At 37.2% G+C, this 25,709-nt stretch overlaps 1 protein-coding gene across 1 annotated transcript in view; it reads right to left on the reverse strand.

Moving 5' to 3' along the window:
* LOC306857586 (ryanodine receptor 2-like) overlaps positions 1–25,709 on the reverse strand; it is a 161,165-nt gene that overhangs the window by 14,520 nt on the left and 120,936 nt on the right. Inside the window, exons 78-92 of the mRNA XM_079397593.1 lie at positions 24,151–24,250; positions 23,997–24,076; positions 20,445–20,521; positions 20,277–20,350; positions 11,265–11,345; positions 9,480–9,568; positions 9,266–9,394; positions 8,723–8,827; positions 8,539–8,620; positions 7,151–8,457; positions 3,878–3,951; positions 3,663–3,795; positions 3,490–3,576; positions 1,335–1,559; positions 433–563 (exon numbers count right to left, since the gene is read on the reverse strand). Of these exons, the coding sequence (XP_079253719.1) occupies positions 433–563; positions 1,335–1,559; positions 3,490–3,576; positions 3,663–3,795; positions 3,878–3,951; positions 7,151–8,457; positions 8,539–8,620; positions 8,723–8,827; positions 9,266–9,394; positions 9,480–9,568; positions 11,265–11,345; positions 20,277–20,350; positions 20,445–20,521; positions 23,997–24,076; positions 24,151–24,250 (2,774 nt within the window). The remainder of the gene's footprint in view (positions 1–432; positions 564–1,334; positions 1,560–3,489; positions 3,577–3,662; positions 3,796–3,877; positions 3,952–7,150; positions 8,458–8,538; positions 8,621–8,722; positions 8,828–9,265; positions 9,395–9,479; positions 9,569–11,264; positions 11,346–20,276; positions 20,351–20,444; positions 20,522–23,996; positions 24,077–24,150; positions 24,251–25,709) is intronic.

The following is a 25,709-nucleotide window of genomic DNA, read 5'->3' on the forward strand; positions in this document are numbered from 1 at the left end:
TTATTTAAACATTTTAAATGTTATTTTAATATTGTTTTGCATTGTGTGAAATTCCAAATATAACAACCTAAATAATATAAAGAAAACAAAAAATGGATGTCCATGAACACTTGAATGATTTGAAAATGATGTACAGGGAAATAACGTGTCTGAGCAGCACATCAGAAACATAAAAACAGTAACTGATGCCACAGCGGGAGCTTCCAGTGCAGAACACCTCACTGATTACAATGAGAGCGAGTCAGTTTTGTCATGCCATGCAGCGCAGACACGGCGTACTCATTTGTCTTTCTGTTAAATGATGCAGTATTGTTGCTCTGCCCTCCATTGTTAGAATTTTTCATTGGGTCGCCTCATTACCACAATATTCCTGATTGAACTCAGTTTAGGTGAGAATCACCCCATTACCCATGAGCCTCGTCTGTCACTCACTGTGTGTTGATGACCAGTCGGTCCCACTGGCCTTTAATATCGTCCTCTGACGGCTGTTCAGTGATGTACAGACCGTCAAACTCCAGCTTTCTGGCCACTTCCTTCTCACGCTTGAAAATCACCAGAGGAACCTTGAGAAGAAACAGCACTATCACTCACCACAGCTCTGCTTTCTATTAAAGGCTTTCTAGAATAATAATTTATTAAAACCTCTTTAGATTGATTCTGCTGGGCACTTCATCTTTCATGTAAATCTGACAGGTTTATTGTTTCAATAACTGGATTTCATTAGCATGAACGAAACTGTGTGCTTCACTTTCATTATTAGGAAATCAGATCCAGTGCCTTGTGTGAATAATATCACAGCTGAGGTCATGTGATCTGTCAAACTCTACAGTATTCTGCAACCACAATGTGCTTTGGATGAATTACTGGCCGCTGAGAGCATAAAACCATCAAACCCACTAATCAATAATCAATTGTAATGTTTGATTTTTAACTCTTTCCCTGCCAAACACGGAATTTTCTGTTTCCGTGTTTTCCCTGTTATACCCTACTACGCATCTCCAGAATGAATCACAGACCAGGAAGACGCAGAAACCAGTCATCCCATATGTAGCATATGCATATGAAAAATAATGCGATCATCAACACTAACAGCATATAAATGAAAACTGACTAATGTTACAGAGTGAAAAGTCAATCAAAAGCCAATCTTTGCTTTGATAATATTACTGAATATGATCCAGATGTAGTATTTGATAAAAATGCGATTTTCTCAGCTTTTTGCTCAAATTTGTTATTTTTTTTATGAAATCTACCAACATCCAAGTGTTGATAAAAAACAATGCTTGAAGCTGTGCTGGTGTAAAATCAGGCTCCTGGATCTGATGATCCTGTACCTTCAAGCAGTAGTAGCCGATGATGCAGAAGAAGGAGATGACGGTGTGCAGGATGGCTAAGATCCTCAGCGTGGGCTCCATGTAGCCGCTGCTCTCCTCCAGCACAAAGTGCACAGTGTCGGGCCGAGCACCGGAGCCGCTCAGAGGATCCCACCGCACACTGGTGTCTGAAGACGAGCCAAACAACACCTCCTTCCCCTCAGAGACGGCCGAGGACGTGGACACCTGCACACAGTCCAAACACACGCTCAGAGACACAAACACATGCTGACTCAGTCCAGCTCCAGCTCCAACCACAGGTGGAGTTTCACATGTATTCTACATTAAAAAATACATTTGTGACCTTGGAGCACAAAACCAGTCATAAGGGTCAGTTTTTTGAAACTGAGATTTACATAATCTTTCCATTGATGTATGGTTTGTTATGATAGGACAATATTTGGCAGATATTTGAGATAAAATCTGGAATCTGAGGGAGCAAAAAAAATCTAAATATTGAGAAAATCTCCTGTAAAGTTGTTCAAATGAAGTTCTTAGCAATGCATATTACTAATCAAAAATTAAGTTTTGATATTTATGGTAGGAAATTTACTAAATATCTTCATGGAACATGATCTTAATATCCTAATGATTTTTGTCATAAAAGAGAAATGTATAATTTTGATCCATACAATGTATTGTTGGTTATTGCTACAAATATACCCCAGCGACTTAAGACTGCTTTTGTGCTGCAGGCTCATTTAGAATTAACAATGACTGCTGTACAAAGAGTTAAAATAACAACAAAAAACCAAACCTAATGCAGAAAAGTATCTCTTCATTTGCCTTTTTTTATTTATTTTAAATATCGTAATAATATTGTATCGTGAGATTTTGATATCGTTACATCCCTAATATATTACATTGATATAAGTGATCACCTGGATTTAGACTAACCTATTTTGTATTTACAAAATGCGTTCACAAGCAAATTTGCTTTATGTATTTCCCCGGCACATATAAATGTCAGGAAACACAATTCCTGGCTGCATATCGATATCCATGGACCACTTGATCTTTGGAAAGTTGTAAGGAACACTAAATCAAGTCCAACAAGCTTTAGTTTAAATTGATAATCGTTTGTTTTATTCACGTTTTCACAGCTTCTCTATTGAATCCAGTCATGCAGCAGATCTTTTCGGCCACGGAGGCGTGTTCCGGCGGGAAAGTTACGTCAATGCATACGCAAGACCTTGACTAGCTAGCTCAGGTGTGTTTGATTAGGGTTGGAGCTAAACTCTGCAGGACACCGGCCCTTCAGGACAGTTTGGTGACCCCTGTTCTAGGGCTGTCAAAAAAATTAGAATTTCGAATATTCGTCGAATTTAAAATAAAAATCCACGTTCGAATGTAAAAACATTGCATTCTAATTTTAGGTGTGCGTCAGTGGCACACTAGATGTGATGAAGATGTGATTGTCGTTGTATTTGAATGTTTTTCATAGCTTATCCAGGTGAAGCCACTAGATGCAGCGCTGCTATGCGGTTCATTCAGAATATTACAGAAAAAGAGAACATCGATGCGGAGAAGATCTTGTTTACAGTGAAACTGAAACCAAGCCGTTCACACAGAACACATATTTATCACATTTTCTAGAGTGACATCTATCAGCGTTGCACTCGTGTCTCGCACAAGAGATCCGCATGTGTAGAAAGCATGGGAAATTAATACAAGTTCAACTTTTAATAAAGATTTTTCCCATCCCACTGCATCTCATGTTTTTACATCGAAAAAGTACTCCTTGTGATTGGTTTTCGGTCCTTTCTATTAAACTATACGTACATGATGCTGTTTTGTTTCTAATTGTTTAAGCAACTTAATTAATTATATATGGTTTATAAACATTATGCACTTTTTTCACAGATAGTCATGTTATTTTATTGCTTTGAAGAATGGTGCATTAGTAATATTTTGCTCGATGCGCCTCTTGTGGCCTCAGGAGAGAAGCCAAAAGCTTTTTTACCAATAACTGAAATTATACCTTTTAAATTCAAATATAGATAATATTTTAGTACAAAATTCGAATTTAGTGTTTCAGTCATTTTGACAGCCCTACCCTGCACTAGGGATTTGTTCAGACAACTCTGACTAATGAAAGACGAAGTGTGTGAATTACCTTGTAAAACAGCAGAATGAAGTTGATTGCAAAGGCCACAAACAAAGCCAACATTCTCATGTTGTAGAAATTTCGTGCAAAGTAGTTCTGCGGGAGAAGAGAGAGAGGCGGCGTCAGAGCACAGTGTGAAAGGAGCGATAGCTCTGAGAGTCTGAGATCTCCAAGGCTCTCACCAGCAGCTTGCGTTGGTAAGCGATGATCTTCTTCCAGAAGGCCGACTCCTGCAGATCAGGCTCATAGTGCTGTCTGACCTTCCGCTTCACCGCTTCCTCCTTCTTCTTCTGTGCTTTCTCTCCGCTTTCCCCTCTTAGAAAGAGACCAATCAGAACTCAGTGTGCAGGGATTATGATGGTGACATCAACACTATCGTCTACACATTTCCACTTACTCGGCTTTCTCAGGCACTGATTTGGTCTCCTCTGCAACTTCACTGTTGTCTGCTGAGGATGAAGAGCCCTTCGTCTGGGAGGAAACAACAGTGAAAGAGTCAAAAACCAAACCGATTGATGTGATTATTGGTATTGAACGGATCTGTTGAGCCATTTACAAACCAACAAGTGTTCGTTTTGTCAGCTGTTTTTAATTTAGTCTTAGTACTGTATCAAATGTCCTTTTTAGCTTTTATCATATTTGTGACCACAAGACCAGTCATAAGGGTCAATTTTTTAAAATTGAGATTTCAGGGTTATTTTGTCACAACACAAAGGGACCCAGAGGCAAAGGCAAGTCAAACAGAGAATTTATTGTCCACAAAATGAACTCAGGCAGTCTGTTGTTCACTAGCCGGATCAGGCATACGCAGAACTGGAAAATAATTCAGGAGAAAACTGGAACATAGAAGCAGACTTGACTTGTACGAGAGGGAGTGCGGTCCCGGCCAGAGTGGCGAGCGGCTCCACAGAAGGCAGTACAGACCGGAGGGAACGAACCACTGGCCGCGGGCAACTGGGAGACTGGGCAGAGATCAGGTCAGACACTCGACAGGGCTCGACTTGACTAGACAGGACAGGACTGTTCTTGACAAAACACAACAGAGTAACGGTAGTCGATAGAAAGAGAGCCAGCAGAATGGCTGCGAAGCACAATAACCTGACAAAGAAGTCTAGTAACAGAGAGAAATAGAGGAACAAATCAGCATCAAAGGAAACAGGTGCCGTCCCAATCAGTGTGAGACTCAGTGTGAACAGCTGAGTCTAGGAAGCAGAGCAAGAAATAGAAAGGAAAAGAAAACTGGAATCAAACCCGGCTCATGACATATTTTCCATTGCTGTATGGTTTGTTAGGATCATACCTGTCAACACTCCCGTTTTTCGTGGGAGTCTCCCGTATTTCACACCCATCTCCCGCCCCCCTCCCGTTTTGTTATTTCTCCCGGGAAACTCCCGTAATTTGTATGGCCCAAATCTAGTTATATGATTAAATCACATCAATATTTTATTCCAAGGTTGTACAGTTGCCAGATCTTGTAAGAAACGCATCACCAACGCATCACCTCACACAATCGACACGATACACAAATTTCGAAACATTTGTGACCTCAACCTGGCAACCTACAACCCAGTTGCGCTATAGATTCCTGCGCAAGTAGTAGACGCGGGAAGTTGAATCTACCATCAGTGGTAGAAATGGAAGGAGAAGAGTCAGGTGGTGCTCCGGCGAAGAAAAAAAATATTTGTGTAAATTTAACAACTGCTGGACGGAAGAATTTAATGTCTTGTCTCGAAGCCATGTAAACACAACACCCACGCCTTTTGCAAAGTGTGTTGCACTAATTTTACTCTGACATGATGGGAAAAACGACATATCTCAGCATCTTAAATCACAGCGGCACATTCGTGCAGCCGAGGTACAGAAGGGCAACACATACTATAAACACAATGTTAATGTTATGTACAATAATACAATGTAATGTAGTGCAATTTGTTCCACGGTGTTTAACTGCTGTGCAGTGTTCTGTTTAATAATAAAAAAATATATATATATATGTCACGTTATTATTCTTTTTATTTTTATTAATAATTATTTATTATGTATGTACTTATGTGTCTCCCCGGGGTCTCCCGGATTTTGGTAGGTTGTTGACAGGTATGGTTAGGATTGGACAATATTTGGAGATACAACTATTTGAAAATCTAGAATCTGAGAGTACAAAAAAATTAAAATATTGACAAAATGAAGTTCTTAGCAATGCTGAATACCGCATTTTCAAATTTTTCCCCATGTAGGCCTATTTTGTCATTTTTTTCACCATTGTATAAATTAAATAGCCAAAATGTGCTTTTTCCTGTTTTGTCCTGCTTTTCAAACAAACAAATCAATTACAAAACAACAATTTAAAAATATTTACTTAACACTGAACATTTTTTAACATTCTAGCAGACATTATACCAACAAAGCAATTAAAATGTATAAGTTACTAAAGTAATATTTTTGGGCCATTTTTGAATCAGGCCTTGCTGAGACTTCTTTTCAAACATTAGAATATATTACAGATCCCAATTTGAACTGTGTGTGAATGTTACAGTAAATGTATAGAGCTGTTGTAGGGTAATTATTATTATTGTCTTTTTTTTTATTTTATTTTACAGAACAAAAGTAAAATTACAATACTAACACTTATGAATGTTGATGGAGTTGTTTCTTTTTCTTAGATTTTATTTTGGCAGAAACCCGCAGGAAGATAGTGCTTCTTTTTGTTGACAACATCATGCAGATATTTAAATGATTCTCATTACGAATTTTGGAAGATGTTTGATGCACGTATCACATTGTCACATGTCTTTAAACAAAATGATAAAAATGTTACTGAGTAAATGACGAGTAACAGCGTTTCAGCGCAGAATTTCCTCGCGCTTTGGACTTTGAACCCTGGCTCTGCGATCTCGTGCAGTGCTGTTTTGTAGAGTGTATTTGAGAACATAGCATTCTGCAGTTTATTTACTAAACGCTTGAGGCCATTTCGTGATTTCAATCGTTATAGTAACCAGCAACAACCACCTCTCTCTCTTCTCATCGGAGACATGAGATGCAGTGCTAAGCAGTCTCTCGCTGTCGGTGCTTGTAATGATTTATGTGTCTTTCTCTTTTTAAATGCTTTCACACTGCAGAGTGTTTGCTGCATTAGTGCAGGCCTCTATTTGATTGCGTCACGTCATTGTTCGGCACAATTTATTCGGTCTTTTCGCTTATTCACAATTTCAGTTGCCGAACATTCGGTGCAGCCCTAATATTAATACTAATTATTACTAATAATATTACTAATCAAAAATGAAGTTTTTATATATTTACAGTAGGAAATTTACAAAATATCTTCATGGAACATGATCTTTACTTAATATCCGTGTGAAGAAACACAGACTTGGTCAGAATATCTCAATAGAGATGACTAAACTATAACTTCCGTGTTTGTCGATGTTTTCAGATCAGAGTGTTGAGAGAGAGTGTGTGCGAATGGCTGCCAGGTTGGGAAAATAAAGCAAACACTGGGCAGAAAAACAGCTTGTTTCTGCTTCCACTCAAAATAGGCTTTTTCAAAACAATATAATAAATGATCTGTGGGGTTTTTGAGCTAAAACTTCCCAGACACATTCTGGGGACACCTGAGACTTATATTACATACTGTAAAAAGGGGCATAATGTGTCTCCTTTAACAAAACGTTACCTGGTGTCGTCTGCGCAGTTCTGGCGAGGGTGTAGGCGGAGGCGGGATGGGTGTGTTGAGCAGATCCGTGAGGCTAGCGTTTGGATTGTGAGGCATCAGTTTGTACTGCCCGCCTTCTCTCTTCAGATCCAAACCGAATATATCGGAGAGGAGATCGGTGTCGTCTGTGGCCACCGTTAGATCAGCCAGGTCTTCCTCAGGTGAGGTTTTGTCCGCGGGTTTCTTCTCACCCTCCTCCATCTCTCCTCTCACCTCATCTTGAGTCGGATCAGGCATGTTAGCCAGGAGCTCCGACACCTTCATAGTCTTAGCGCCTTCCACCAAACTGCCTCCGAGGAAGGTGTTGTAAATGATCCGGAAGAATCCTCGAGCGACGCTGAAGGCGAAGTGCAGGAGTCCCAGCAGGACGCTCCAATAGAAGGACACTAGCGTGGTCACCATATCCTTCACCGTCATCTTCTTGGCTTTCTTCACCTGCTTCTTTAGGCTCTTCATGGACAGCACTTTCATTAAGAGCATCACGTTGTATCGTAAGGCAAACAGAGCCGTTTTTACGGTGGCGATTGAGAAGAATCCCATCTCTGGACTCTCCTCCTCGGGTTTCTCTCTCTCGCTGTCTTCTTTAATAGCTGAACGCTCGCCAGCGTCGGACATCTGCGCTGCCAGCTGCATCTCGAAGATGGTGTCTTCGCAGAAGTTGACAAAGAGCTCCATTTTCTCCTTCTCACCGCCTTCGTTCACCACGTCGAAGATGAACTGGCGTTTGGACTCCTTGACCTGCGGTTTCTCCCATTGGGTGCGACTGGACTCGCTGATCTCGAAGTAGACGCGCTCGATCCGTTTAGCGCTGCCCATGATCTCGATGCGGCCTAGGTAGGGCTGGAAGTAGTTTAGCACGCTCTCTGCAAGCTCCAGGAAGGTCTGGAGGCGCGAGTCGTGGGGCATGTGCTCTGAGAGGTTGGTTAAAAGCACAGCTACGTTGAAGCCGATGTCCTTGGCCGGCTCGTGGAAGCGTTCGACGAACTCCTCATAATCCAAGAGCTCGTTTTCGTCAGTTTCGGTGCAGGAGAGTAGGAACTCGGTCTCGGATTGGGTGTAATGTTTATGGCTCTCCATGGCCTTGTGGAAGTCCCTCTTGGAGATGACGCCTTTGCCGTCGGGGTCGTACTCTTTGAAGCCGTCTGACGAGGTCAGATCTTTCAGTTTGAGGAACATGTCGAAGAACTTCAGAATCATCTCCACGTTGTTCGAGGACTCCACCAACATGTCCACCATCTGCTTTCCAATGGTGCCGTTCACAACATTTCCTAAAACCAAGGGAAAGATGACGTTTGTCTTCTTGCTCGGGAATATTACTTAGCCAATCAATCGATAAAGTAAACCTTCACCTTCCAGCATGGACAAGAGCATCACGACCATATCCTTCTGAAGATCCATGAGCTCCTTCAGCAGCTCGATTTGGCTTGAATCCTGCAGCATCAAAACAACACAGTAGAAGAAACAACACGAGAGCAGATAAACAAGGGTTCTGAGGTCATGGTGTATTTCTAGAACCTCACTGTAGATGTTTACCTGAGACAGCTTCATCTGCATATGTGCAAAAACGTGCAAGAAACCAACAACTGCATCCCACAGACGGCTGTGAGCCAGACTCTGCTGATTCCCCGTACAAGGGCCCTAAAACCACACAAACACTGAGATTTAGGGCCAAAATGTTTCATTTATCCCCCAATTTAAAACATTTTTTTTTTATGGATTTTATTTTTAATGGTTTGATTAAATTTTAATTATCAAAAAGCATGCCTAATCAATTTAATTTAGTTAACTAATAACAATAATACGGCTCTATGAAGCCCTTTTATTTTTTTTAACACAAATTTATCATCGAAAATTCATAAAACTTAATTTAACCATTTAACTTAATCAATATTTTCCAAATAAAAGAAAATATAATAATTCCTTTTATTATAAAACATTACATTTTAATTTAACATTTACATTTTATTTTTCATTTATGTTTTAACTAATGCTGTCAAACTAAAAGTTCATCCAAAATGTTTTCCCTCGAGATCCTCGGTGTTCTGATGATGATAAACGAGCGGCTCTGAAACGCACCTGAATGTACTCTGTGAGCGTGTTGAAGACTTGTTTGGCTACATTGATTGCTTTGGAGAAATTGCGCTGGCCTTGCTCATCGAGGACGTCTTTCCCGGAGTAGTACCAGTAGAAATCACTGATGGACTCCTGCGGACACACAGAGCACACACACGTGTGTCAGATGTGTGTTACGAGAGCGCGATCCTGACGTGTTCGGGGAGGAATCGCTCACCTGGACTCTGAGCAGATAATCCACGGTGGAGATGATGATGTTGACCGTCGTGTTGTTACCCGTCTGTGTTCTCAGGTAGTTCTGAAAGTCTGATGTACGGACACACAGTTACTATCAAGAGCTACATCACACATTAAAGACATACATGGGGACTGTGATTAATAACTATTTCACCAAGTCTGTGCATTTGGTTACTAGCAGCACAAGCAGGTCTGTAACACCGGTTACACTTTATTTTGAGTCCACTTTACACATTCTACTAACAGGAAGTAACTTTGCAACTACATGTCAACTAGCAGTCATTAGAGTATTAGTAGACTCTCTGCTTTGAGGGGTCCACAACAGTGTTGGGTAAGTTACTCTAAAAAAGTAATTAATTACATCTTCAACAGTGTAATTAGATTACTGTACAAATTATTCTCTCAGATTACTTATTACTTTCTAAATCCTATATCAACCTCGACATGTTAGTGATACAAGGATAAACAAGAAACACTTTTAATTCTTTCAAGTATCTTCATCAATTATTCTGCTCACACTTTAGATTAGAGTCCATTCTCACTATTAACTAACTATTAACTCTGACTTCTGCCTCAAAATACTCCTAATTACTGCTTATTAATACTTAAGTTTAAGAATTGGGTAGGATTAAGGATTTAGAATAAGGTCTTGCAGAATAAGACATTAATATGTGCTTTTTAAGTACTAATAAACAGCCAATATCCCAGTAATATTCATGCTCATAACCAACTAGTTAATAGTGAGAAATGGACACTAAAGTGTTACCAATATTCTTATTAACTCACCAAAGTATTTAAAGTGAGAAGGGAACATAAAAAGCATGGATTTTAAGGTTAGACTTTAAATTTTGATGTTAAATCCACTATAAATGTTCTACAGTCTATACACGGTGTTATGTTCAATTACATAAGAAGTAACTGAAATTAAATTACAGAAAAATAAGAGTAATCCCTTACTTTACTTTTCAAGGGAAAAGTCATTAAATTACAGTAACTAGTTACACCCAACACTGGTCCACATCATACAACATACTAAAATATTGATATCTGTATTATAAATAGGCATCTTTATTTTGGCACGGTCCACATTTTCACATAATGTCCGTCTATGCATTACCGCCAACGCTTACATTCTCGTTCAAACTCACGTATCAGGACTAGTGATCGACCGATATTGATTGTTTATATCCACAGGTATAGGATGTGAAAATTTCAGATAAATGTTCATGTTATATATTTTGGTTGTATTTGAGTTAATAAAAATATACTGTAGATGGTTGTTTAAAATAGGTATATAATATCATAATATTGATCGATATACTCCTGTATCGAATCGTATCGTAAATGTTTTGGAGGTATCGGCAAATATCGTATCGCTGGGTATGAGAATCGATATTGTATCGTGACGAACCATCCGATTTACACCCCTAGTTATGATTTCATATAATCATATTATATGTACAGAATATATATGCATCAGAGAATCTGCACTTTGTCATTTTTATATATACAATTTTTCTTTCCTTTTTTTGATATTGTAAATGTGTAATAATGATCTATTTTGTACGTTATTTACTGATTTTTATAAATAAAGGTGACTTGACTTGAAGTTTACAAATAAATTAAACTAAACAAGTAAAAAAAACCTAACTAAAAAATCAAATGAACACGTATATATATTGAAAACATGAATCCAAACTGCTACAGTGGTATCTCAGAGATGCTAAAACAGCAGTCAGTGAGTGAGAGCCACAGTGAAGCTCACCTGAGTTGTGTCCCTCACAGAGCAGCTGCAGGAAGCGGAAGAGGTCACAGGTGAACTCGTCATCTTGCATGACCTTCTCACCTGCGCAGCAGCAGAGTGGTGTGTTAGAGGTGCTGTGATCACCAGCAGGACTCACACAAAGAGACCTCCGTCCCCAGACGTCTGCTGTCAGACTCCATCAGCATGATGGGCTAGTGCTGCAATATACAGCTACAGAATACATACTGAGACACTAAAACACTACCATACCAGACAATGTGCTGCGGAGCAACCAGTTACATGTAACAGAATTACGCCATTTAATTACAAGATAAATGTAACTGTAATCTGTTACAGTTACTGAGAAAAAAAAGTGTAATTAATTTAGTTACTTATGAAAATGTTAACGATTACAAAAGGTGTTACATCTGAATATTTTCACACACAAACAGATCTGATTGATTTCTTTTCCAAACTGCACTGACTGCTTTAAAATATGAGACAGCAGTGTTTCAAGAGTCTGCCATGGCTATGCAAAGATTTGATTTCAAAAACAGTATAATAGCTTTTAAACTATATTTTATGATTTTAAATCTGTATTTAACATAAGAAACTTTGTGGTGGCTGTGCTTTAAAATGATATTTTTATAATCTTAAGTGATTAACAGTTGAAAACATTTGTTAGAAATTTAGAAAAGTAATCAGTTACATCGCTTTAATAAAGTAACTGAAATGGTTACACTACTTGTTACATTTTAAACAGGGTAACTTGTAATCTGTAACCTGTTACATTTCCAAAGTAACCTTCCCAGCACTGGCTGCTATTCACTGCCGTCGCTCATAAATATTATGCTTGACATGATGGGTTTAATTCCTCAGCATTTAATTAGTGGCTAGGCTTTAGTTTTTTATTATTATGGTGATGAAGTTTTTGCTTTATTTGATTTGATTGTTGTATTTAAATGTGCTTTAAAAATAAAATGAACTGAAACCTCAAATGAAATGAACCTCATTTGTTAACATTAGTTAATGCATTAACTAACATCAACTAACAATAAACAATATTCTTTTATTGTTTACCGCATTTACTATGAATCTTTATTAATATTACTTAACAAATAAACAACTGTTTATGTTAGTTCATAGTGTAAATGCTGACACAGATTTCGATATTTAAAATGCATTAATAAATGCTGAAATTAACATTAAAGTAGAATAAATGCTGAAGAAGTACTGTTCATTGTTAGTTCATGTTAACTAACGAGACCTAATTGTAAAGCATTACCAGAAAGGTCATATTTGATGCATTTCATTTTCATTCATAAATCAGTGTATTTTTACAACTTTTTACAAATGCATTAGATTTTATGCTTTAAAAAACCTTATCGTAACATTTTACCTCTATTATAATAATAATAATAACAATAATAATACCTGTAAGTTAGCCTCACAGGCTAAAAAAAAAGTCTTAAAAAAGCCTTCTCATATTACATTGAGGACTGAAGATTAAATAAAGAAAATGAATGCTACAAACATTATTGTTGTATTAAGAATATATTATGCTTATATTGTGGAAGATGTTAGGAAAATAATATATTTGGAAGTATTCTGGGACACACATTGACTGATAGCTGTTCATTTCAACTTAATCCATGAAACGAGCAGCCCATCATCCATCAACCAACACAGATCTGTTTGATAATGTGCATCGTACTGAAGACGAGATCCTAGCAAAGCCTGGGAGATCTGACAGGAGAGACGTCTGGAGACGCGGAGCTGCTCTGGTCACACGGAGGAACATGATGGTGAATGTTTCTAAACGTCACAGGATTTAAGCTCTCAGCTAAACACCGGTGTCACAACTATCAAAACCTCCAGAAATCACACACACGTTCTTCTCAAGAGCCGACCTGAAAGTGCTTGAGTTTCTGTGGTTTAGAGTATCTGAGGGATTCACTTCCTCCCTACATAGACAGCATGTTAGGATGCATCATTATGTTTCATTACAGCCAAATTCTCAGAAAGCCCTACAACGGGTGAAAAAAATTAGAGAAATGTTCATTATTAATATACAACCCCTTTTCCAGAAATGTTGGGACATTTTACAAAATGCAATAAAAACTAGAATTTAATTCTCTCTAACCTTTATTTAAAGGGTACATCAGACGCCCATTTTCCACAAGTTGATATGATTCTGCTGACCCCGCCCCTCTCTTCTGTTGGGTGAACAGCCGTTCTGTTTACTTTAGCTGCATTTATTCACAGAACTTGCTCACTAGCACATGAAAGGCAATTTGCAAAGATTCATAAAAACCCTTATACTCACTTCTTCTGTAGGTGAAGCTGGATTAGGGGTGTGCGATATTGACAAAAAATTATATCTGGATATTTTCTGTGATTTTATCGATAATGATAATTAGACGATATTTTGCTGAGTGTGTTATTGTGCTGGTATCTTAAGGACTGCCGTGGACAGCTGACACCTAAAGTTTTTGATATTCTTCATATTCTGTGTGGTGTTCAGCTCACACTGATAGAAATTAACCTTTTTCAATAAGTTTAAACAGATTTTTACCTTTTATGGGCATTTCTACCTTTATTTTTCTAAAAGTGTGCATTATCTTTTGAGTCATATTTGTACATTTAATCAGTGAATTAGAATAATAAGACATTTGGACTGTTACCAAGCAAATAAAATCAGTCTCAACAAAATTCATCTTTACAATGCAGAGGAAACACAGAAGCTGCGTCTGAAGTAGTGTTTAGATGCATTTACACACGGTTTAGTGCAGGACATGAATGCATTTAACCTGCAGTTACAAATGCAGAAATAAACAGTGCTGGGGCTGTGTTTGGAATTATTTTTGTTGTCGAAATACAGCAAAAACAGGTGTCTAAAACGTAAGTCTATTAATATTAACTTCTTGTTTATTGAACTGTTGTATAGGATAAAATCAATATCACATTTGTAATCATGGACATTTTTGGAGAAAAAACACAGCACTCTTTGTGTGATATGAACTATATGAAATTATGTAAATATATACATTTTCTGTCCCCATGTCTTGAATTTGTGATCATTCTAAAGGCATGTTAATAGACCGAATCAGTGAAAGAACACACTCTAATATAAGCGCACTAGTCTAGACTTGTATGTAATGTATGTGTGTTTTCAATGTTTTTTGCAAAATACTCGATAATGTCACATCGCACATCGTTAAAACAACAATTACGATATTATAGCAGATGATATATATTGCACACCCCTAAGCTGAATCACGAATGATTCGAGTGAACAGAAACACATTTAGGTAGATCGGGGGGGTTCATTCAAACACAAAAGTAACCACTGTATCTTCAGCAGCTCAGATGTCGGGAGTAAATGACGACTCCTATGTTCATTATTACATCCAACAACTGAACACCTCAATCACTGAGGAGACATGCTTGTCTACACCTGCTCCGGCGGTGAAACAATGGCAGACTGTTCACTCAGGGCGGGTCTAAGGTAAAACGCTAATGTCAATCAAGAATTGTGGGCGGGGCCTGGGTCTGTGTGACGTCACTCTGCCAGGAATCTGAGATCGGCTTGATCTGAGAAAGGGGTAATGATTTTGGTGGATTTTTATCATTATAGGGTGGTTGTGCACACGCTGCCAACACACATTTCTGTTTGAATTTTGCATCTGATCTCCCCTTTAACTGAAAAAACTCCAAAGTTTTCCAATGTTTTCACTGACTAACTTAATTGCATTTTGTAAATATAAACTAATTTTAATTTTGATGACTGCAACACACTCCAAAAAAAAAGTTGGGACTGAAGCAAATTAAAAGTGAAAATATTCTAGAATTGCCTTGTGAAATTGTTTAGAAACGTTCCACAATAATCAGGTGAACAGGAAAGAGTTGCTGCTTATGTAGAGCACACTAAATCAGTGAGTTTTTAAGGAAACAGAGTTTCTGTTTCAGATGGGAGGATAAACACGCTTTCAGCTGAGCTTCAGTACGATGATCAACCAGAACAACCAGATCACACTCAGATTATTACAATTAACTTTAACGAAGCATGCAAAACTAGCAAATTACACAACTGCTATGCATTTACTACACATTGTGATAGGAATACACATGTAAATACACAATAATAAATATGACAGATATCTGTGGTTTGGTTAGACTTCCTCTGGTCCATCATTAAAACGTCAAACTGAACTGATAACGCATGATCAAACCAGTCAACAGAAATGCAGATGGATGATAGGAGAGGAAACACAACACTGATCTGCAGAAAAACACAACCAAACACTCGGAAAAGAACAAAACCAACATGTAGAGCAAAGAAATAGCCTGATCATCAACAAAAAAAAAGAAGTGTGGAGGAAACAGCAGGAACGACAGCACACGACACCAACTGAACAGCACAGACCAATCAGAGAGGAGGAGGAAGAGGAAGAGGAAGAGGAAGGAGAGACTGGGGCGACTGCTTCTGAGAGACCATCATCATCATCCTCTCAGAGCAGCTCGGCCAGAACAAACCACAGAGACACGCTCCTAACCAAACACCCAGCCACTGCGCCTCTGACAGCCTGACAGGAAGAGGAGAGGAGGAGCAGGAAGGGGAGGAGCTTACAGACTACAGATCCACCCACTGTTAAACGGCTGTTTCTGCAACTATTGCCACTCTCCCAGATTGATTCATATTCAGTCCTATTAACTAAAAACTCTTTTTCTTTTATGAAGGTCACAAAAACAAACCCTTTGTCCTCTTTATTTATTTATTTTGCCCTTTATGTATAGATTTTGATTATTTTACCCTCATTCCAGACCCAAACTTTCAATAATAATAAAAAAAAAAACAATTAAAAAAAATTCTCAAAAAAAAAAAAAAAAACACTAAGATGTCATTCTATAATAATAAAAATATTACTCTAAAAGAATACAAATTATATTCTATAATAATAAAAAATATTCTTCTAAAATCTAGAATAATAAAAAGCTGAAAATATTAATATTAATGAAAACATATTTTTACTATTATTTTATTTTGGACATTATGCTATCTAGTAGCTAAATTAGAGTTAACAAAAAGGTATCAGTCATTTTATTCTAAATATATTTCAAATGTCATTTCCACAGAATGAATGATGATTTGAGATGTGAAGGATTTGACATTTGTTCCTGATAATTCTCCAGTGATCCTGGTAAAGTTTCATTTATACACAGGGTCAAACACCCTTAAATATGAACTTACTTTGCATCTCAACACTGCTGTTTCCTGTTATCGGTGAACGCTGGTAAAACTATCGGTCAAAACGATTATCGGTCTCTTGAATCGAAACAGCGTCCCTGTTCTTACATCTAGAACGACAGAAACTGTGCAAGTCCTGAGAGGAGAGCGGAGACGGCGAGTAATTGGCTACTGCTCTAGCGCGGAAGGGGTCATGTGACAGGAAACGCAGGGCAGAGGGAAGGTGTTGGGCTCAGGGCTAACCACACAGCTAAACCACAGCAAAATGGCAGAAGGCATAATTACCACGCTCATGAGTGATGACTGATAAAGGGGAAGACGGTACGGAACCGAAAAAAAAGAAGAAAAAAGGAAAGAAAAAAGTGAGAGGTCATACAGGTCACAAGGTCAGTTGCTGTTGATTGGGAAATGCAGACTTGGATTCAAACAGCACCATTCTGAACAATCACAACAGATTTAACTCAACCTTTCATCTGTCCACACCAATCAGAACACAGCTGATGTTTGACGGACAGCTACGTGGACCAATGAGATTTCACGCTGGGACAGAATCCGAAACGGTGTTCGTCGTGCCGCATCTGAATAAGTAACCAGAAGGTTTGATGAAAGTGAGTCTGACTTTAGCAGAAATGATGCTGATTGAATCCAAACCCGAGTGAATAAAGTGCAGAACTGTTTAGAGAGGGATTCATGACAAAAAAAGTCAAAATTCAGAGAGAAAGAAATAATCAGAGGAAGAAAAACACTTGTACAGGTTAAAGGAATAGTGCAGACAAACAGGAACCTTCTGCCATCATTTACTCAGCTTCAAACCTGCAGGACCGGCTTTCTTCAGTGGAGACGATTCGCTCAACGCTCACGATGCTCTTTTACAATAAAGGTCAACGATGACAGAGACCGCTGAGCTTGTACAATAACGTCCAATAACAACCTAAACGTGGGTGTTTCTCACATAAAGCATCATAAGACTTGGAATATAGCGCTAAACTATATTTATGAGGAGTTTTTGTCCTTTTTGGAGCCTGACAGACGTGGTCACTAAGAGCTTAAATGATGAAGAGCTGCATCAACATCTAAAATATAAACTCTAGCCATCCAAAATATTAAATATCAAAAATGCTTTAAAATAATTCAAATATTCTTCTAAAATAATGAATATTTCTCTAAAATAATATCAATAAAAATTCCCAAATTCCTCAAAATACATTCTAAGAAAAATTTAAGAACATTCATCTGAAATAATAAAAAATATTACTCTATCATAACAAAAATATTACTCTTAAATATATCAATTAATATCTAAACAAAGCGAAATAGACATTTATTGTGAAAATATATATATTTTACTATATTTTTAAATATATGTATATATATATCTATATTAGGGCTGTCAAAGTTAATGTGTTAACGCAAATTCATTTTAAAGGCACTAATTTTATTAACGCGCGATTAACGCAGCGTGCATTTTCTGTTTGACCCGTGACCTAACCCGTAGTTGGAGAAATGGAGATGCACAGTGTTGCCAATTTAGCGACATTGCAGACCCCTTTAACAACTGTTTTCCCTTCAAAAAAGCCCCCAAACCTTATTTTGTTTCTGAGAAATGCCGGTACTGCCGCACAAGCGAGGTCTTGCTCTTCCAGCGCACGCACACCTCTCTCTCTCTCTCTCTCTCTCTCTCTGCATCTGCTCTGTTCAGCGAGCGACGGAGAGGAGCAGCGCTTTCAGTTAAACACAGATATTATGTTGCTTCTCTAATTTTACATGCAAGTATAGCTGAAATCTTTATCTTATGTGTATTTGATTTCATCAGACGACGGCTCGATTATCAGGATTTTTGTGCAGATTAATGTCTTGGAAGGGAGAGCTGGTTATGTATTCTTAATGGGTCGCGTTTTAATCACTATTTCATATTCATTCTGTTGTCTGACAACATAAACATAAAATATATAAATGTTTTATTGAGAATTTAGCTGCATCAAAATACAGTATGTGGGCAGAGAGAGGGAAACAAATCTAATAATAAATAATAAATGTATATTTTGCATGTTCAGAAGAAGAGCTGCCCTGTCCTGCAAAACTGTAAACAGGTTTGTGTCAGTATCGCTCAGTGCAAAGAAAGAGAAGTAATGGGAACAAGTTCTTTGAAAAACATCTATGACCTTTGAAACATGTCTAGTCTTCATGCTCTATGTTGACTATGGTTTCAATAATAAACATACATTTGCATAAAGCATCCATATTTGTCCATGCCCATGTTGATTAGAGTATTAAAAACTTGAAAAGTATTAATTTAAGGTACATTAACAAAAAATAAAAATGTGAGATTAAGTTGTGATTAATCATGATTAAATGTTTTAATCGATTGACAGCCCTAATATACACACATACATATATATATATATATATATATATATATACACATACATATACATATATATATATGTGACCCTGGAGCACAAAACCAGTCATAAGTGTCAATTTTTCAAAATTGAGATTTATACATCATCTGAAAGCTGAACAAATCCTCTCTCCATTGATGTATGGTTTGTTATTGGACAATATTTGTCTGAGATACAACTATTAGAAAATCTGGAATCTGAGGGAGCAAAAAAATCTAAATATTGAGAAAATCTCCTTTAAAGTTGTTCAAATGAAGTTCTTAGCAATGCATATTACTAATAGGAAAGTAACCTTTTATATATTTGCAGAAGGAAATTTACAAAATATCTTCATGGAACATGATCTTTACTTAATATCCTAATGATTTTTGGCATAAAAGAAAAATCAATAATTTTAACCCATACAATGTATTGTTGGCTATTGCTACAAATATACCCCAGCGACTTAAGACTGCTTTTGTGCTCCAGGGTCATATATACAGTATATATATATTAGTCATTTCCAAACAAGCTTTAATTTTATTATCAAGCTTTAATAGCTTTATTATTTAATTTTATTTAGGATATATGAAATGCTAGCAAATTGCTAAATTAGCTTTAATTTTATTCTAAAAATGATTTAAAATGTAATTTCCACCAGAGAATGAATGATGATTTGAGATGCGATGGATCTGATTCTCCTGTGATCCTGCTTTTGTGCTCCACCGACGGGAAAAACTCAGGCAGGTTTGGAGCGACGTGACGAGGAGTAAATGACGACAGAGCGTTCATTTTTGGGTGAACTAGTCCTTTAAAAGTCATGTTACAACACAGCAAACATAAAGAAACCTGAAAAAGAATATAAAACCAATGCTTCATCTCTGAGACTCGAATGAAATGAGCTTTGAAAATAACTGGCAAAAGAATCACTTCTGAAAGACAGACATCATAGAGACAGAGAAAGAGACAGCACATGTTAGGGTAGGGTTAGTGTCTTACGCACACTGTTGAGTGCTCTTTTTTCTCATTGCACCCTTGTGAAAGTCTAAGAGTATTTCTGCTGACAAACGTCTGAAGACCATATCAAGCATTCATCATCATCATCATCATACACTCAAACGTACACAAACGTGAAGAAAATAATTAAATCTGACAAAGACATCTTCAGAATGGATTCTGGGATGCGTGCCATGAGCGCTCAACACAAAAGTAGCATTACTGTAGTTTTAAATCAATAACTCAACTCAATTAAGACAGAAATGGCATGATAAATCAAGTGGAATGAAAATGATGATTTCATGCCTTGATAAAATGACCTGCTCTATCACATGACAGAATTACACAGATCAAGCTCTAATCATAGTTATTGATTATATATCAGCTGTTTCAGAATATAAATCATACCTGATCCTTCCTCCGTCACCATCCCGAGACCTTCAGCTTTATTCTGCCTCTCGAAGGCGTTGAGATCCAGAACACTGGAGCACAAACATCATTCACTATAATCATTATAATCACACACACACACGCTTCAGCTTCAGTCATGTGACGCTCAGCAGGAAGTTGATTTACCTGCACGACTGCATCAGTCCCGCCAGACTCTGGAAAAAGCCCACGTCCCGTTTGTCCTTCAGGTAGTCCAGCATCTTCTGCAGGTGGACCACAAAAACACACAAACGTGTCAAAGCGCAGCACAGAACCATGGGATTCCACTCCACATACTCATATGTGACCCTGGACCACAAAACCAGTCATAAGGGGTCAATTCTTTGGAAATTTAGATATATAAATAAATAAGCTTTTTTTTGTTATGATAGGACAATATTTGTCTGAGATACAACTATATGAAAATCTGGAATCTGAGGGAGCAAAAAAATCTAAATATTGAGAAAATCTCCTTTAAAGTTGTTCAAATGAAGTTCTTAGCAATGCATATTACTAATCACAAATGAAGTTTTGATATATTTACGGTGAGAAATAAATATAACTAAATATTAAGTCTTTTTCACTTTAATCTATGTTCATTCTATCTGTTCCAATACTTCTGGTAACATGACAAATGTGTGGGTTCAAACAAAAGGTGCTATCTTCTAAGTTGTGTATCAGATCCAGATGACAATAGCTGTAAATAAAAGCTGAAATATTAATCTCTCATCTCATATTCATCTTTTGATGTCAAACCCAAATGTTTTCAGTCTACAGCAAAAATAAAGGAATTGGCCTCACTGTTCCAATACTTTTGGAGGGCACTGTATGTGTGTACCTTCTTGTTTTTTTATATGTATGTATGTTATCTAGTGATGCTAGATATCTAATTTCATCAACTGAAATGTTTTGAAACAGTTTTGTAGAGCCAAAATAATTGTCTGATGTTTAATTACACTGCAAAAAATGCTTTACTTACATAGATTTCTTGTCTTTTGCTTGTTCTAAAGCAAAGCTCACTTCATTTTGACTTGTTTTTTTCTGAAAACAAGACAATAATAATAAAATATAATAGTAAAATAATAATTACTTGTCTAGAAAATCCTTCTTGATTTAAGAATTTTTAAATATCTTGGCTGGAAACGACTAAAAAGTAAGAAAAGCATGTTTTGAAGTGTAGTGTTTTGACAGTGTCAGTGTCTATTTCACACAACTACAACAGATAAACATGTCAGCTGTGTGATGCTAGTGTTGGATTAACAATATCCATCTCTCATTTTTAATCAAAACTGATATGGATTCTTAAAACTGCTGTTTTCTGTTAATGAACTGAAATTAATTGCAATAATCGTTGTGCTGTGTTACTTTAATATGAATTGGGGTGGTGATGGCGCAGTGGATAAGACACATGCCTTTGGTGTGAGAGACCCGGGTTTGAATCCACTGTGAGACACCAATGTGTCCCTGAGCAAGACACTTAACCCCTAGTTGCTCCAGAGGCGTGCGACCTCTGACATATATAGCAATTGTAAGTCGCTTTGGATAAAAGCGTCAGCTAAATGAATAAATGTAAATGAAACAAAGTCTCAGCTTTTAAAATTCTGACAATTCAAATAAACATGAATGAACAATAAAATCAATAAAACAGTTTCAGATCAGTAATGTCACTTAACATCACATTTACCTCAGAAAAGTCATTCAATGTCCATAAACTCCTTAGTCAACTAGAAAAAATAAAATAACTCTAGGGAGGTAATACATATATGCACTATAATATAAATATAAAACAAATGTGACCTGTGCTGGCAGAATGAGTTTTATTTTCACATTCTCTATTAAAAGACCTTCAAAATTATATATGATTTGTTGGAATTACAGCTGCTTGAAGTCGATGGAGTCAGCAAAGTCCATTCTGAGAAAAATCTAGTTAAAAGTTTTCTGAAGGTTCCAAAGCAAAATCACCAGCAACATTACATCTTTTCCTCCAGTTCTTTTCTTAATAATCATTACTATATTAATAACCACAATATATCATATATATTTTTATTTTATCTTTATTACTATAAATAACAGATGCAAAAAAGCAGTAGAAAAAATATAAGAAAGAAACAAATAATGCATTACCTTTTTCATTTTACATCTAAACAGAAGCATTCAAGTTAGAAAAACAAATCATCGAATGTAAAAATCACTTTAGTGTGTTCAATACAAATAAATAAATTATTAAAACTACAAAATCAGTTCAATCAAGAGCAGCGAGTGATTCCCTCTTTTCTTTTATTGTTAGATTAATATTAATGAGACAGATGGCCTGTATATATTAAGACCTACTGTACTGCACGGATCTAATATAATGTTACACATCCGATGTTTTTCCCCAAACGTTCACTTAAGACACAGCAGATTGTGCTTGAGTGAAAACTGAAATCCTGTAATATGTGTGTATTTATCAGGATCAGCCCCTTCGGATGTTAATCAGTGCGACAAGCGAGCGGAGAAAAGGTACAAATAAAGATAATTTGAGATGTTTAATTACTATTTGGAGCACTGGGATCGCTAGACGAGGGCATAATGAACTCATTTTTGTGAAAACCTTAAATTCAACTTTTTTTTTGCCTGCAGCTCAAAATTATATTAATTCTATTTTTACAGTTGTCTTCATTATTTAATGTATGTTTCAATAAATCTGTCATGAATACAAGTTATTAAAAGTTTAAATGTTCATATTTCAACAACAAATTGGAGTGGAAACATAATTCTTTTATTGAAAAGTTGACATTTAATGTTTAATGTCTTTTGTCCAACTGTCACAAGAGGTCACCTCTCCATCATATTGGCTCTCACACCACACAGACGGTCATATATTACACTGGACTGCATTTCCCAGCATTCATTGCACACAAGTACACACAGCTGTCTCAATCACACGCTCACACCTGAGACCCATCTCACAATCACACACCGTTTATAAACCATGGACTTCTTTACACAGATCGTTGTGTATTGTTCTGCGTTTAGCACTCCTACTGTTAGCTGCTTTACCGAGCCATTCTGTGTTCTCTAAGTTTAGTTTATTTTGTTTATAGTCTCGTTTCCTGTTTCCCGCCCTTGTATCGTGGATTTACCCTTGTCTCACCGTTTCGGACTGTGTTTAGCTCGTTTGGATTATTGCTCAGGTTATGGGACTACCCCTCTTCTCAAACCCTCTGGATATTGTTCACTGATCGAGGACCCGCGCATGCCCTGGGATTACTCTTGTGTCTTGCCCGTGCCATACCCGTTTGCTGGTGTTTTGACTCTGTCTGTTATTTGACTGTTTATTAATAAAAGCTTGTAAATGGATCCGCACGTCTCACGTCTCATTCACCCCGTTACAAATGTCTTTAAATGTTTGTATAGTTTGTGTAGTGTTGATTATTAAAGCAATAAGCCCCAAGAAGCCGTGGTTTACAGTCAATTTATAACAGCTAAGGGGTGTTGTTAGGGACGATGCGAAGCGTAGTTATAAATGCACTGTAAACCACGGCTTCTTGGGGCTTATTGCTTTTATAAAAGTTATTTCATATAAGTAGCAAGGTTAACACAGCTCAACCAATCAGAATCAAGAAACGGAACTATCAGGTTTATAATAAATAACATTTATTTTTGGCCAAGTGCAGGTCACTGATGTTATCAAACTGAACTGTGTGTGTGTGTCACCTGCTGGACGGTTGAGTTTCCTCCGTTGAGGATGGCGATGCCCAGCTTCAGCGTGGAGGCCACCATCGGCCCCATCTCTCCTGCACAAACACACTCTCATTAGTGCATGCTCACGATACACCTGCGTCAGCTCAGGGTTTCAGAGTTTTCTGACCTTTGCTGGCGCTGATGGTCTGCAGCACCATCTCAGCCGCTCCGCGGTCATGCAGCCGGGCCTGCTGATACAGCAGCTTCTGCTTCTCCATCTCTTTCTCCTGCAGGAGAGATGGAAGAGCATCACAACGCTGCTCCAGTGAACGCCTCACGACTCACGAATGTGCCAAAACACAAGGTCATTGTGTTTTCAGTGCCGGTCCATATTCCCAAAGCTGTAGCACAATCTCCTCTAATACATACTGTATCCATCCAGAGGAAGTCCAATCAAAGCTAGTGATATCTATCATTTATTTCTCTGAATGACTCAGTGAAACTACGCTATATACTCGGAGAGGATGACATGGCAGTCAAACTAGCTGCAAAATATGTACACACCATACAACATAGTTAATTAATTGTATCCATTTGCTTTATTTGACATTATACATTGTATATAATTGTAATTATTATAATTAATATTAGAAATAATGTCTGCTGTTGTTACTTTTTTATTGTATTTATTTATTTTTCTCTCATTTATTACTCATTTATTGTCTCCTTTGATGATATAATTATAGTCTGTATTTTACACATCCAAAATGCTTTGGCAATACTGTAACACAAATATCATGCCAATAAAGCAACTTCTGATGTGCAATCAGTGTTCAAGCATCTCCTAACAATTTCACATCTTCTTCTACATTCTTCTACTGTTGAGAGGTGATCTAAATAGTTGTGACATGAAACAGATGGTAATTTGACAGCATATGCAGCATATGCTGTTTATGGATATTTTCCCTCCATTTGTTTAATCACGTGACTGAAAATTATGAATAGAGCTCAAGAGTTGCAGAACAGGAAATTACAGAGATTTGTAATGTTATAGGGATAGTTCACCCAAGAATGAAAATTCGGTCATTAATTACTCACCTCATTCCAAACCCGTAAGACCTTAGTTCATCTTTGGATCAAAAATTAAGATCTTTCTGGTGATCTTCTTAAACATTCTTTAATGATCAATTTCTCAGTAAAGAATTACATTAGCCATAATCCAAATGATGTAACTGAGATACTTACAGTACATAGTCAAACTGCTATATTTGAACATATTTTGTAATAAAGTGCAAATATAAGGTTTGTTATGATCGTGGTGTGCTAGTACAGATCAGACTATGGGAGATGGTCACTGAAAGCTTGTGTAGAAATCAGAAACAACCACGCTGAGGAAATAAAACGTCTGGAATGAATGAGAAACCATGTGCGAGTCCAAAAGGAATGAACTTATTTGTCAGGCTGGGAGATCTGTTTAAACTAGCTAAGACCTATCTATCTCAGCCACACCAGCTAATATTCCACCTGGCCATCCACCTAAACCAGTTCTGATGAACTAATGACCAGCTTTAATGAGTTGAAAAACAAGTCAAAAACCAGTTTGGAGTCTAAGGTGGTTTCAGCTGGATTCAGATTTTTGATGCCATATAATGTGTTTGAGAACTGATCTTAAAGCGATTCAAATTTGTATATTTGTATTGTATATTGTATGTGTAAGCGAGTATGTAAAACCAATTCAGATGAAAG

The sequence above is a fragment of the Barbus barbus genome, assembly GCF_936440315.1.
Source record: "Barbus barbus genome assembly, chromosome: 38".
Classification (NCBI taxonomy): domain Eukaryota; kingdom Metazoa; phylum Chordata; class Actinopteri; order Cypriniformes; family Cyprinidae; genus Barbus; species Barbus barbus.